Genomic DNA, 15,986 nt, shown 5'->3' with positions numbered 1-15,986 from the left:
ACTCTCTCAGAGTCTCATGATTAGGGGAAGCATATTTACAGCTAAACTCAAAACAACAGTGGGTATGAATTGGAGAAATCTGGATTGTTCAGTATAGCTCTAACATGGTTTTCCTCTTGCGTAATGACATAGGTGATTTTTTCAAAGTATATAACACAAGTAGAAGCAACTCCATTATGAATAATTTACAGCTAATGAATTTCTTCAGGTTGCACATTGTCTGTGGTCAGGATAGTATTTTATTAGAATTCCTGCAGCAACACCCAGAATTGTGGAGCAGGTTAGCTATGGGAATTATGGCATTGCCATTTTGCCTGTAAAAATAGTAGTTTTCAGGATTGTTGTAGTATTGACAACTCTTTTCTCCCTCAAATATTCAGAATGATCTTTGGACTTCCCACTTATTACAAGACTTCTATGACTGGGGACTTGTTAAAGATTTAAGTTACCATGGAGTATATGATTACACTGGCAGAACTAATTTACACATGAAACTTGTTCTTCTGTTTGTCTTAAAGGGGGTCTCTGGCATTATTAACAAGCTAGAAACTAATAGCAGGAACCCAGGTTCCTGGTTCAGAACCCACTTGACATCCCTGACCCACGCAATGCCAAGGCTGGTCTCGAAGGCTCTGCCAGGAGAACCCCCTTTGAGACTCATCAAAGAGAAATATGAATCCTTAAGGATGGCAGCTCAGAGCAGAAACTGAGTTCTTGGGTTGTTACAGCTTCTAAGCCTGCATTGTTGCTTGCTTTTGTTGCTTGAAATAGATGCAAACCTTGTACAAAAGGAGAAGTAAAGGATCATGAAGAAAACAAGGGTTACACTTTTTGCTTGTTAGAAATTATTGGGGATTTGTAAAACAGATGCCTAACATCTAAATTTGGACAATTTTAAAAGCAATGCTAAGGTACCAAGAGCTACCACAAGAGCTTCACGTTAGTTTTGGAAACAGTACCTGAATTTAGAGGGGAAAAAATAATCTCTAGAGAAAATGGCATATTAACTGTAAGCACATGGAACAAGTGACTATTAAGGGAAAAAAAGAAGAGTTTAAATAAGTGTACAGAGATTTCTGTCTTCCTGGTATATATTTGTCTTGTGCATTGGAAAAGGCTGGGAGCCCTGCTTGCCCGTGCCAGCAGCCCATTGTTTCTTAGTGCTGGGCTGGTTGTGTAACCAGCTGGCAAAGGGTTCAGGTAATGAGCTCTGGCAGGAGCACAATTGGAAATGGGAATTGATATTGAAAGCAGTATCTCCTGGGCTCCCTCCCCTTCAGGAGCTCCTTCATGGAGACCTGAAACCCTTTGCTTGTTTGTGCTTTAACCTGAAAGAATTAAATTGAGGGAGAGGCCTCATGAATAAATTGCCTGTCAAGGCAGTTTCTGGTATTGATCAAATTCCTCTGTTTATGTGAATTGGGCTGATCTCAGAGTGAACTTGAATTGAGTGCACAGCATGGGAGCTATTTTGGATAATACCCTTTCCACATGTATGTCAGTATACTGAACGTTCCTGTGTCCATCCCATAGTAATAATGAAGGAAGAAATTAAATTTATATTAACTGAATTTGTAAATCTTCCCAAAAAAATGAGATGGTAAATGGTGAAAACCACCTCCCAAGATTTGCAGTGGTGCTCAACTTAGTAAAAGTTTAAAATATCTTCTGCCTAGTTTTCCCTGAACACTATTTCCCACTACAATTTTTTCTTGCTGACAATATCCAACAACAAACTCCCAGTGTAAATACCACTGATACTGCAACAATCCTCTCCTAGAAAAGATGGGGAATCAGAGTTTCAGACATGGAAAGAAGGTAAAAAAGCGGAACAAAAGCAACTCTTCTGACAGTATTTATGATCCTGAACCTCTGCAAAAAATTCTGCAGATCTATTGATGCTGTTGTTACTCTTCCTAGCCTCTTTCTAGGTTTACCACCCCCCATCCCATGTCAGATGTTATCACTGCAAATGGAAGACAACTGGAACTAAGCAAATGTGCAGAAATTTACACATGCACATGTGTCTTTCATTAGCCTCTATCATCACCTAGCACTATGCTAATAAACCTTTGCACCTGTCCGCTGCATGAGAGATTTCTGAAATGGAAAGCAAAAAACCTTTCAGCAGCATGGTAAAGCCAGGCATGCTGGCTAGTTAAAGTTCTTGTGATAAGGGCTGGGAACTTTATGTGCTCATCTTCAGGCAGTGACAAGAGGAGAAACTGGAAGGCCAGACATGACCTGTTGTATCATATCTCCTTTATTTGGTTAATACATGGTGGTTTAGAGGAGTCAAAGTCAGATTCAGAGGGAGCAGCTGCCAGCTGGAGCATGCTGGTGTTTAGCAGACATCCCAAACACCTACATGAGCCATCAGGGTGTCTTGGTGGGTAGAGCTGCATCCACTGCAGGCTGCACTCATGTAGAGACAGTCAACAGGACAAAGGGGAATGTTTCTAACATGAAAGAGTAGGTTTAAGACTGGATATTAGGAGGAAATTCTTTACTCAGAGGTTGGTGAGGCCCTGGCACATATTGCCTTGTGAAGCTGTTGTTGCGCCATCCCTGGAAGTGTTCAAGGCCAGGTTGGATGTGGCTTGGAACACCCTGGTCTAATGGAAGGTGTCCCTGCCCATGGCAGGGAGATTGGAACTAAATGGTTTTTAAGCTTCCTCCCAGCCCACCTGATTATTCTGAGATTTTTCAAAGTTTTATTTTTCATAGAGATGCTTCCCTCAGATAATCAAAATGTATCACAATCAGAATGTCTGTGTATCTTCCTTCATTAATCAGTATTTTCATGGTCCCTCAAATTTCATATTGATTTTGCCAGGAGAAGTCAGGCAGGGATTTTGAAACACCTGTTCAGTCTTGTACTTGACAAATTCCTGACATATACATATTATTTGTGTAGGGTCACCTGGGTTTATCTTTTGCATGAGCCAAAAAGACAGTTAGGTGAGCACTGGGAAATCTTGGGGATGTTGGTGCATAAAAAAACACAGGAGATAACCACGCTCACTCTCATGAATTCCCTGGAGAAGCATCTGGAGCTTGATGGCCACAAAGGGGCCATTTCAGGCAGATGTGCAGCATTCTCAGTCACAGATGTTTACAAGTATTTTGTCTGGGGAGATGATTTTAAACCAGTGAGGAAGAGGTGAAGCTGCTGATATGATGATCTGCTGAAAAGTTTCTGCATGAGAAGGAAGGTCTGTTAAAATGATAAGTAACATTTCTAGCACTGTAAAGTCATCCATCCCCCAAGCTTGGTAGGACTGTAGGTCAGGCATTGGAATAGGCTGCCCAGGGAAGCAGTGGAATCCCAGCCCTGGAAGTGTTCAGAAGGTGAGTGGATGTGGTACTTGAGGACATGATTTTGTGGTGTACTTAGCAGTCTTGGGTTAACAGTGGCACTCTGTCTTAGAGGTCTTTTCCTACCTGAATGATTCTGTGATTCTATAGGGAGTCTGCCAGAAGTTCCCAGTGAAAATAGCATTGGCCATCACAGCAAGCAGAGAGGAAATTAAATTCCCCATTATACCATTGGTTTGCAGATCAAATTAGAAGGAAATGTGGCTGAAATTTTCAGTAGTAAATACATTTTTATGGACAAAATAAATGTAGTATACTCTGGTGGCCTTAAAAAGCCTGCTTTAGAATTCCACAGGAGAAAGAAGGAGGTTTTTGAGAGACAGTGAAGGTTTCATCTGTGTTGGTGAAGGGGTAAATTATTTCAGTTTATGAATGAAATGTTTCTGAAATATCTGAGTTCTTACTACACTCTGCTGTCTCATTATAACCACACAAATGCCTGGATCCCTTAGTGACCAATCCCCTGATATCCTGGAGTTCAGTCACATGAGTGCAACAGGTTTTACAGCAGCCACAGAAGCAGAGAAGTAGCATGATGGAATGTAAATAAAAATTGGCTTCTTAGCCAATGGCAGAATAGTAGAACTCTGTCTAAAACAGCAAATTATTTTTTTACCTTTTCAAATATTGTTAGGAATTTGAATCTAAGCTTCCAGACAAGCCTGAGGCAGAAGAGATAAAAATATTGAGTTACAATGATAAAATGCATTTTCCCACATTCATATTCTAGTTTGTGTCGGGCTACCCAGTGTATTTGAACACTTCACTGTATTTATTTTCTTTCTGCTGGGTATAGAAACTTTATAACTGTGATTAAGTCCCCATCATATACTTCATTTTATGACCAGAGGTGATTCTTTAAAAGTGATGAGAAAAGAATAGTGGGGAGGCAGTTGCACACACCACGATGTGATTTTAACAATCCCAGTTAAAAAAGAGTTTGAATTGCTATAAATATTCAGGCAATTATTTTCAAACCATGTTCTCCCTATAGCCTCTGTCCTCTTCTCTAGTGGGTGCCACTATACAACAGTGGAGTCTACAAAGGTAAGAGCTTGCCAGAAGGAAAAGAAAAAGCCAGGCATGAAGAGTCTGAGAATTAGATATTAATTGGGTACTGTGAGTATTGATTTTTCTCCTTCTTTGGCTTATATTATAGGGATACAAGAGCAAGAGGAAACTTCTGTGGAGCCTGTGAAAATTGACCTTGCAAGTCAAGCAGCAGATGTTTCAAATAAGGATGGTAAGTTGTTCTGTTATTTTCAATTAATTTTTTAGGGTAATGGCTGAAATTTGACAAAGAGAGTGTTTAGATTGGATATTAGTAAAGAATTGTTCACTGTGAGGGTAGGGAGGCAGTGAAACGGATTGTCCACAGAGCTCTGGATGCTCCATTCCTGGAAGTGTTCAAAGCCAGGCTCATGGGGGCTTGGAATAACCTGATCTGGTGGAAGGTGTCCTTGCCCAAGGCAGGGTAGTAGAACTACACAGTCTTTAAAGTCTTTTCCAAGCAAAACCATTCTATTACTCTGTATATTATCCTGAAGTTGATACCTAGCATTGCCTTTCTGGAGTTTGTTTATATGTTTCCTCCTAAAAAAATCAAATTATATTTACAGTCTCTTCAACTGAGTCTTTTTGAGAGTTTACACCATCTCTACTGTCTTGTGAGTCTGGTGGAAGTAACTTTCAGCACTGTAGCCCTGCTTTTTAATTTGATTGAGTTAATGTGTTCAGTTGGGATGTTCTACACTGTCTGCCTTTTAAATAAGTAATATTTTGGACCCATTGGTCTTGGTATAGAATTGGCCAAGAGGTTGGGGATCTATCTGCAGTCAGAGGATTATTTCTAAATATTTTTGTGCTGGTGCCCAGCTCCATCGAGTGGGAAGTGTTTGGCAGTATAACCACTCTGAACTTGTATGTTGGTCTCATTCTCAGTCAGCTGTGATTCCTCCCTTTCCTCCTCCTTCAGTATCCATACTCTCACTAGGACTTTTACTGTTAATAAAATAACCACAATTTAGTTGACCCAACAGCAGTTCCAGTCAGGTTTGTGGACATAATCAACCCACAATTCCTGACTTGGAAATTTTATTCCTCCAACATTGATCTCGGTGATCCAATGACCCGTCTGTGTGGCAAATTCCAGCAAGGGCTGAGTACTAAGATGCTACTCAAGTCTGCAGTGTGTAACATCCTTGTAAACAAAAAATAATTTACTGTTTTGACTCATCCTGTATGTAAAGAAATTGTGGTGGGAATCAGCATTGGTGCTTCGGCTTTGTGAGGCCTTTTTCACCCATCTTGCTCAGCTCTTGTAGCAAACAGAGCTACATACACGGTTTTGTTGGGTTTTACCCAGAGGGGCTTTTTTACTGCCCCAGACAGCAATGGGTTTGGGATTGGGTATACAATCCTCATTTCATACCCATAGACTCTTCTCTGTAGTGAAGGCTATTTTTTAACTCTTTCTTTAACCTCCTCAACATTGGCATAATATTAATTGAAGGGACACTTTTATACATCTCAAAGACAAACCAATTATATTGTTCTTGCCATTACATGAAGAATCTGATGCTGATTTCCTTTCTCTGATGTCAGATTGTGTTGCAGCATTTGAATGGGTGACTGATTAGATACTGGCCTGTAAAGAAGTTTGCAAGCACAGGAAAAGCAAGTGTGCATAATGGACTTTTCTTTATTAGGAAATACTAGAGTTTATACTATTACAAATAGAAGTGGAAAATAAAGCCAAAGCAGCCTTCTTGACTCATTCTTTGAACAAACCCAAAAGTCATAGCACATTAAAACATTTGAATTGTGAATCCATGGGATACTTTGGACTACTTAGTGAAAACAAATCCAAATTTACTAAAGGAATATCTTAAGGGATTTCTGGCTGGAAAGGAAAGTGATTGCATAACTGTTTCAACATGTGCCCATAGGACAGGACAGCAGGACCACCTAGCAGTTTCTGAAATTAGAATCTTGATAGGTTTCTCTGTTTCAAATCTTGTTTATCTTGTAACATCTTCTACATATGACTCATCTTATACCTTTCTTTTCTTTGAGCTTTCTAGGTTATATGAAAGAACAGGAAAAGGGTGTTTGCATAGGCTGCCAAAAAGTACTTCACTTCTCAGGGAAGGTTTTGTTTCTAGACAGCTTAAATTGCTATTAGGATTATATTACAGGGTGGTTTTCCTTGTGGACATATACTGCATGTTTAAAAAAAAAAAAGAGAGAGGAAGGATCAAACTCATTCCCTTTAACAGTCATTTTTATGTAAATTGCCTATTTTTTTCTCTGGTCTCCTTCTTTCCGCCCCAGGAGATCTCATTGCTTCACAGCTGAAAGCACAAATATGTATCACTGCATCCCCCTGGCAGCCCAGCTCTTGTGGTTTAATTTCATGTTCAACAGCACAGTGGAAAGTGCATTAGAGATGCAGAGAGTTCAGACAGCTTGGGTGGATCTCAATATTGGTTCATCCAGTGGGCAGATCCATGAGAGTGATACATTTGAGGAATTACTATTATTTGAGACCTGGGATTGATTCTTCATCAGGAAAACTGTCAGAAGGTGCATCTGTAGCCTGGATTAGAGCTGTGTGTACAGACACATATTTGTCCTGCCCATTTCCATCAGCCATCAGAGTAAAGACCCTTCTATATTAAATTTCTTGTATCCAGACAGATTTGCTGATTATTTTGATTATTTTTTTTAATGATGGCAAACCCCACCTTTGGTGATTGGGTTCTCAGATGGTATTTCCCCCTCAGCAGCTTCCTTCCTTCCTTCCTTCCTTCCTTCCTTCCTTCCTTCCTTCCTTCCTTCCCCAAAGCTCTAGAGATTACTAAAGCAATTTTTAGTTTCCAGCTTGTATTAGTCAGATCAAACTTTTCATAATGGGGTTCCTCCATCATCTTTTTTGTTTCAAGCCTGTGGAAAGCTGCATCCTGATTTAAACCAAAACACTAATATTTTGGTGTCATCTGCTGTCCAGGTCTGTGGCATAATATCTTAGGCTAAAGAAATGCACTGTCTCTCTCAGATGACTTTAACTGGCTCTCCAATCTCCCATTTGCCTGTCTTCTCCTTCATCCTGTTATGGATGGGAATTATTTGCTGCGTTATTTCTTCTCCTCTTGCAAGGAATGTTCTTGCTTTTGGGGGAGAAATCCCTGCCTGGTCATCATTTGAGAGTTGATAATTTTTGCCCCCAAGGGGTCAAAATTTAAAAGAAATCAGACAGAGCATGTTCACATCCATTGCACAGAGATGTCCATTTCTGGCATAAAATCCATCTGTGAAAGTGCAGAAGGAGGTGCAGGTAAAACTGAATTTAGGAGACGTGCATCTCTGCACTCCAGGTGCTTCTCGGAGCTGTTGGCTGATGTAGCATATTATGGGGAGGTGCAACCAGACTGCTAAAGCGAGTTAGCAGTTTAAAACCTTTTAAAAACCTTGCTTATCAGAGAGAACCCCTATTTTGGTTTGTTGATTGGATGCAGAACACCCAGGGCTAATGATGCCTTTCTGACACCACGTTATGCTGGGAGGAACTGAGGATTGTGAGTCCCATCCCCACCACACCTGATGGCTGTTCTTCCATGTGTTCTTGTGCTATGTGCTTCACTCCCGTGCTGTTTCCCAGCTAAACACAGAGAACTGTGTGGCTGCACTCATAGTGGCATACATTGGGGTTCACTCAGTGGTCTGCAGAAGCCCATTCTTCAGTCAGACCTCCCTGTCCTTAGGAGAGTTCATGCAAAGAGCTGAGCTCCGTCACAAATACAGAGGAAAAGGTTCATCTGGGATGCTGACAGAGCCTCACCACAGGTTTCAAGTCCAGATTTATTTTGCGGGAGGTTTCTGTAGAATGAGTGAAGGCTGACAGTATTTTTAACAAATACTGCCAGTGAAGCTGTCCAGCATGATGAGGCTGGGAGAGGATGCTCTTGTCAGTGTGCAGCAGCCTTCCTTCCATGATTTTTTTATTTATTAAGCATCCTGTCTTTTCTATGCAAATATTGTTAAAGAACACAAGCTTGCTAAATGTGATGAGCATCACAGCTCTGTAATCAGGAGAGGATACTTTTCATATTATTCATCACATACATCCAGGAAGCCATTACAAAATCTTCTCTGCATATTGGTTATTAATAATTTACAAATAATTCATCAAAACTGTAACAGGTACATTGGCATGATATTGATTCAGAAAAGACATCATACTGCCTGGCTGGAAGTAGCATCATTATTGATTTTGGGGTTTTTTCCTTCCTCTCTCCCATCTTAATTTCCAAATCTTCTACTCATGTTTGAGGTTTTTTTCTGTCACCCATGCCAAATGCCTCATAATCTACAGGTGATAACACTACACAAAGCCAGAGTAAAGAAACAAAAAACAGTTTTACTATAAATGGCTTCAAATTCAGTGCAGAACAAATACTAGATATTAGTCTTAAAACTGCAGGTATTTATGTTTAGCTTAACTATGACCATTCACACCTGCCGTAGTTTAAATTATAGTTTTGACAAATGTCACAGTGAAATTAGTTTAAGCCTTCTATTTAATTTATTTTAATCTTTTTTCTTAGTTTGTTTTTTTAAATGTCATTTTAAATGAAAATAAGGTTGGCTTTTAAATGGATCTTACACTAACAAACTGTTATTGTAGGAATATAGTGACATTGCCTCTGAATCCTCTCCTAGGTTCCAGCAATTTGCGGTTCAAGAACTTCTGGAAGCAGCATCTCTGTAACTGAGAAGGCATCAAAAGTGTCACATTTTGACTCCTGTAATTTAGGGACAAGGTTTAGTGGGACTTGGTAGTGTTAGGATTTTGGTTGGACTCAGTGATCTTAAGGGTCTTTTCCAACCTAAATGATTCTATTTTTCTATGGAAATGGATCTGTGTTCATCCTGTGGCTCAGCCTGGGTCCTACCAGGGACTTTGTCAGAAGCCATTGTTTGGATCAGAGGGTCAAGGTTTGAATCTGAGGGTCAAGACCACTTAGTCCAACAAAACTCCAGATCACTCTTTGGCAATACCTGTATCTCTGTGGCCTGCAGAGAGACATGAAGGTCCTTTCGACCTTGAGCTGGACTCCAAAGTCAGACTGGATGGATGTGGACCAAAGAGCAAATCTAGAGCCAGAGGCTTGCATTTCTAAATGGTGCTAAAGCCTTCCTCCTTGCAGGACTGTTTGCCATGGTGTCCAGGGAACTCCAGGTTAGGATGGGTCCCCTAAGAGGCCTCTTTGATGACTTAAGAGATTTCTTAATGCAATAAATGTCCCTTTTGGTTTAAAAGCAGTTATTACTCCACATTATAAACTTAACGAGTATCATTAATAGAGTTTAATGACCATCCCATTTCTTTTTTCAGCTGAAATGAATAGTCAAGTTGAAAGTATAAATGATCCAATGGAAACAGAGCAGAAAGCTTAAGTAACAGGTAAGACCTTCACAACTATTTTTTTCTCCCCTATTTTCCATACAGTTTCTGCATGAAAGCACGAAAACTTGCTTTGAAAGCACCTGAATTAAAGTTAAAATTTACCAAACATTAAAAAAAATAAAGAAGACAGAATACAAGGGAGAACTAATTGCTAATATGGCCTGTATTGCATCATAAAAAGGAAAAACTTTATTTGTCAAGCAAATATTATAGCAACAGTGTGCAGCTGTAATGGGTGTAGGTAGTGCATGGTCTTAGATCATCAGAAGGCAAAACAGCACTGAGATAAGGAACAGAAGAATAAGTGAGCAAACAATTTTTGGCATTGCTTTGGAAAAATGACAGGCAATTTATACTGGTTGGAACAAAGCTCAGTTCTGTATGAGCTGTGTTCTGGGAACAAAAGGTTCACATTTGAAGGGGTTTGTTGCCCTTGGCTCTCCAGTACCTAATGTCTCTTCAGCAATACCGCTGAAAAACAAGGTAAAGTCAGAGAGCTGCCTTCTGGAGCTCTGCTGCCTTTTGGAGCTTTTTTTGTCTTCCCACACTAAATGATAGTGCTGTGGCTGGAGCAGTGGTGGCTGCTGAGGAAGTGTTTTTCATTGGTACAAATAGCATTTCTTCTAGACTAAAATGAATAATGTAGTGGTAATACAGAAGTCCAAGGCTCATCCCTAACAAAAAGAAGCAGGAGCCACTTCTCCTACAGAAGTTGTTTTCAGTGCACACTGCTTCCTTTGGTGTAGGGTTTCTGAGAAGTACCACTATTATCAACAGTGAGAAGTAGCCCTGTTGGTGTCCCATTTAAAAAGTACTGAAGTGAAAAAGGATGCACCCTCAAAATATTAATTAAAATTCAGCATCCATAACTCTTCCACCCCTTCCCTTAGCTGCTTCCTTTGGTGTAGGGTTTCTGAGAACTACCAATATTATCAACAGCAACATGCTGTATTTACCCTTGTCATGGGGTTTAATGTAGCACAAGAGCAAGGTGTACAATGGCAGCAGCTGTAACACAGAGGTTTAAAACACAAGGTCTTATTATGGAACGTGACTCTTGGTCCTCATCAGCAGACAGGTGACGTGCTGCCAGACTGCTGGAGTGAGAAGTAGCCCTGATGGTGTCCCATTTAAAAAGTACTGAAGTAAAAAAAGGATGCACCCTCTAAATATTTATTAAATTACAGCATCCATAACTCTTCCTCCCCCTCCCTTAGCTTCTTGCTCAAACAAAAAAGAGGAAATAATCAAATCCTTAACTTAAAAATACATCAATATGTTAATACCCTTCCTCTGTTTAAAAAAAGTATTTGAATATTACAGTTTTCATGTGGCCCTTAAGAAGTCTGTTTCTCATGCTGCTTTTCCCCATAGAAATTAGTATCTGTGAATGTTTAGGGCTGGAGTAATTTTTGTTCATGAATTAGCAATTAATTAATAAATCTCTACAGTTCCACTGCGGGGCCAGATCCCGGGCGCACCGTGTCTTCCTCAGCAGTTCAATGGCATGCACAGGATTAGAAGCAGGCATTGAATTCATTTGCAACTCACTGTCAAAATCATCCAAACCGTGTTGCTGCTGTTTTAATTACTCGGAGCAGTCCCCAGGGAGGATTGATCAGCCTGTTAAACCTCAGAGAATCTCACAAGGGTCATTCTGGAGCGAGGGAGGTCCATCTGCTTCCTATTTTTAGTACTTTAATGTGTTGTTTGTCACCAAAGCACCTGCCAGAGCTGGCAGTCTCTGGTATCAAGCTGTTGCTTGGTGGTGCTCTGGAAAACCAAGACACCCTGCTAAGCACAGGTAATTTGCTCACCCAATAGTAGCTGTTATACATAATCTGTGTCACGCACACACATTGGGCATAAAATGAAACCGTAGGCATCTGTTGCTGGAAACATGAGACTTGGGGGAAACAAGAGACGTGGGTTCTGTGCAGACATTTGAAAATTTTCCTTTTTTTTCTTTCCACTTTTCTCTCTACTGCTGTGGCGAAGGAAGGATGCAGGAGAGGAGAGACCCAAGGAAACCCTACGGGCAGGCGCTGACATCCTCCAGCATCATTCTTGGCCGAAAAGAGCACACAGAGATGATCAGCGGGTTGGGAGGGGGGGAGCTTTTGGGGGAATGAGTCTTTGCTTTTAATTTCTCTTTGTTCTTCATTGCATTTCATTCTGTAAGTCTGTTGCAAAGGATCGTAACTTCCCAGGTCTAAAAATGTTTTGCAATTAACTCTGCATTTACAACAGTTTCTTCTGAAATGTGAGTCCCTCTCTTATACTGGGTCTTTTTTCCTCCTGCATCATACCATCAGTAGCCTGTTTCCAGGCCCACCCCTTTTCTAGCATCTTTATCTTCTTTCCCATGATCAGCTTATGCTGTGCCATGTCCTTACATGTGAGTAACACATGTAGCCTCAAACAGCCAGCACCCTAAATCCTGCTTTTTCCAGTTAGTTCTGCACATCTCAAAACCAGTGCTGTAAGTATGACCTTTGGGTACAGGTAGGCAACAGACATTTCCTCGATGCTGGAAAGACTCTGCATTAGAGGCATCTTTAAATACAGCTCCCAGCTTTAACAGCTTCACACAGAAGCTTTTGTGAGCCCTCATTACATTTTCCACTGCATATGCGTGGATTTATTTTTTTTTAAAAGCAATTAACAGTCATTTGGATAAGAACGTCTCTCCATATGTCAATTGTTCTGCCAGTAAATGCTGCACTGAAATTTGTTGAAAAGGAACAAAAGGTTTTCATGTACATTTCCCAACTGTACTGTAACTGATGGAAAATACACTGGATGGAAGAGCATGCAACCTTTGTCCCTACAGGGATGTGCTACAAACTGTATTTTAAAGTGCTGCTAAGAATAATTTGGTCATTTTAAGAAAGTAATTGATTCTAATTTGATAATTCTAAGAAAAATAATTGGTTTTTTCACCCAAAATATTCCTGAATCACAGAATAGGTATTTAATATCTGGCCAGGGAAAAAAAAAGTGAAAAAAAAAAAAGGTAATGCATATCTCTATCCTCCAGTGATCTGGGCTCACCTCAGCTAGAGCAGTTTCAATGATAAATCCTGTGCTGGAATAGCAGCAAGTCAAGGGTGACCTGAGCACACCTAACATGGGCTATGACAGTCAATGATTGTTGTTAATTCAAAAGGGTGTCAAGGAAAAACAAGGATTAGAAAGGAAAACAGGAAAAGCATCAGATTAAAAACAGAGAGTACAGCTCCTAGAAAGTACAGCTCCCCCCATCTCCCCTCCTCCCCTTCTCTGTGGGACTCCAGCATGTCTGTTGAGGTGGGATCAGAAGGGTATTTCTGTGTGCTGCCTCCAGTGGAATATTCACCCAGGTGTGATTAGTGTCAGAGGGGCTCTCAAGGAGCTTCTTCATCACCTGGACAACTCCAAATTGGATCAATTGTAGGAGTAAATGAGCTGATGTTAGTCTATTAATCAGTTTGAGAATTTTGCTAAGATTACCTGTATTTGGTAACTACCATTCCTCTGGCTCTTGCACTCTCCAAATACTCTTGAAGGGACTCCTTGTTCCCTTTGAGGTGCCTCTGATGCTCTCCTTTCCCAACCTAGCGTCATGCTTGACAGAACATGTTTTTGGGATGTGGACTCTTCTGCATGGTCCCTTATGTTTCTGTGTATTTCTCACACTGTGTTACTGTGATTGAAACAGGCTGTCATAATAGGTAGGTCAGGAGTGGATAAATACACCAGAGGTGATGTATACAACTGTGATAACTTCAACAGACTGTCCAGTCCCCTGAATGTAGTTCTGTACCTCTTCTGATTGTGCTTCCCCATGGCCAACATTAACATCAGCCGTGAATCAGATGTCAAAATCTTTCCTCACCAACTTTGGCTTTAGCAAGGGAGCCGAAGGGACAGCCCCACAGGAGGCTGGATGCTGAGGTGTGGTCATTCAGAAGGAGATAAAGATTCCTTAAATGTCTTGTGAAGACTGATTGGCAGTTAAAGAAAAAAAATAGCTGGAAAGATGCATCTTATTAGATGCTCTCTAGCCCCTGATGGTAATTTCATTTTGCTTTTTATTTAACCTTGGTAGACAATAGTGAGTCTTCAAAACAACCATTTTCCCAATGATGTGTCAGCAAAGCATGAAGTCCAGAAAGTGTAAAGCAAGGAAACCTATGAGTGGATTAAGTCCTTACTGTACTATTTGCAGCCTTGTTTATATCTGTCCTCCTTTGGGTGGGTTTTGATTTGAGTTGTTGGCATTTTTCACTACTCATAAAGTGAATATACTTGGCAGCATGAGTTCTCAGCTCTGTTAATAATAGTCAGTGCAGTCAGTCTCTGATGTTTGTCTGGAGATGCAGAAAGGTAAAGAGCTGGTTTTGTAGAAGAACTGATGTTAGATAGAGAATCACCACGCTGGTATTTATGTCAAGGATTTTGATTTAAACTCAAAACTTATTTACAGCAGGTGGTGTAAAGCCCTTGGGTGCTGATGTTTGCATTCAATGTAAGAGGCTGTGCTTGATTGTTGTTCCTCCTGTGTCTGAAAGTGCTCATCCCTACCATTAGGCACAATATTCCTCAGGCTGGTGACTGCTCCCGTGATGACATCCAAAGGTGATACTGAGACATAGTCTGTAATAATGGGTCACTGCAGCTAATTGTCACTCTTTCTATAAAGCACTGAGAAAGCCTCTCTTTGAATTAACACTGTTCTGCTTTAGGACTTGAATTAAATTATATTAAAAAAAAAGAGTTTATATGCAGTGCATGCCAGCTTTGCTTTTAAAATGACGAAATTTAACAGAGTATGTGGATCTATTTTCTTGGGGAATAGGGATTTTTATCATATTGTTCATCCGGGATTTGCCTTACCCTGACATTTGTGATATAAGTTTTAAAAAATGTAAAAACTGAAAAAGGTAATTTTCTTGACCAAAAAATATGTTTTTACTTCAATGCAAAGAAATGTAGAATGTTGCTTGCAAAATGTCCTCTAATAGATGGTCTAATAGTTATATGGGTTAACATATGCCTTTCTTGTTACTTTGTCATTTACATGCTGAACCTGAGTCTCGTTACTTTCCTTGTAACCTAAAGAACCAATGCCTTCATAACTACCTTGTTAAAGCAAATAGTTAATAAAGCTTGTCCTGAAGACAAGGCAATGCCACTCGTGTGTTTATGCCCTCCTCACCATGCCAGTGGTGCAGAGGTAATTTTGGCTGTCAAAAAAGAACATTTTGGTTTGGATGTGCCGTCAGCAACGCATGCAGCCGGATCCTCGTTAAAATTTGTCATTTGGCAGATTCTTGTAACAACCAGATATCTCCTGACAGGGCGGATTTTTAGAGGATCTTACAGCTCAGAGGGGAAGAGGCATCTTGACTGATCCCAGTGCTGCACAAGAGATGTTACAAAACCTGTGCTGTTGCACTAAATCCCAGCATGTGTTATCTGTCAAAGAATACTCCATATATATATGAAATCCACTGGTATAATAGAGAATTATGTATGCTAGATGTTATCTGTCCTTTCTACCATCAGTTATTTTAAAAATTGATAGGTAGAGGATACTTCAAAGATTGCAAAAGTGTTTTTTTTTTTCCTTTCATGACACCTACATAGGTGAAACTGTGTGTACCAGCCTGCCCTTTCTCTTCTCAGGCAAGGTTTTAAACATCAATAACTGAAGGGAGGGGGCTGGGCTGTGTGGGTTCAACACACTCTCCAACAAATGGCTTTCATCTCTGAAATTTCGCCTTTCCTTGTGTGCAACCCTCGGACTGCCAAATGGAAGAAGACAAGGTACAGGAGATGCATGTCCATCGGGAATGTCTGCCTTTTTGCTGTATGCAGGCCCCAAATGCATGAATGGTCTGAGCTAACCTGAGAAAGAGAAATACCAGAAACAGCTGTGCTTCTCACTGGCTTCAGCTGTTTCCACTTTATGTCCAGAACTGTGCAGCAGTGGAAGCACCTACTTTACCCACACTGCAGCCTATTTCCACTGCAACAGTGTGAATGTTTTAAGAGAGAGAAAATAAATTGCCTTCTTAACAGGGAGAACGTGCTGTCCATCCCACCCTCCTTGACTAGCACAACCTCAAGAGGAGAAAGTCCATGCCATTGGAGT

The 15,986-nt window shown here is 40.5% G+C and overlaps 1 protein-coding gene across 4 annotated transcripts in view; it reads left to right on the top strand.

Moving 5' to 3' along the window:
* Positions 1–15,013, top strand: part of MACROD2 (mono-ADP ribosylhydrolase 2) — an 852,624-nt gene extending 837,611 nt beyond the window's left edge. For 3 of the 4 annotated variants that reach the window (XM_039717140.1, XM_039717141.1, XM_039717138.1), the window contains 3 exons: positions 4,538–4,621; positions 9,776–9,844; positions 11,846–15,013. In XM_039717140.1, the coding sequence (XP_039573074.1) occupies positions 4,538–4,621; positions 9,776–9,837 (146 nt within the window). In that variant the 3' untranslated portion in view covers positions 9,838–9,844; positions 11,846–15,013. The remainder of the gene's footprint in view (positions 1–4,537; positions 4,622–9,775; positions 9,845–11,845) is intronic. The other variant, XM_039717139.1, reaches the window with a different exon arrangement.
* Positions 15,014–15,986: the final 973 nt, after the last annotated feature.

The sequence above is a fragment of the Passer montanus genome, unplaced genomic scaffold (assembly GCF_014805655.1).
Source record: "Passer montanus isolate IOZ18808 unplaced genomic scaffold, ASM1480565v1 scaffold37, whole genome shotgun sequence".
NCBI lineage: Eukaryota > Metazoa > Chordata > Aves > Passeriformes > Passeridae > Passer > Passer montanus.
This window is presented reverse-complemented; position numbering and strand designations above follow the sequence as displayed.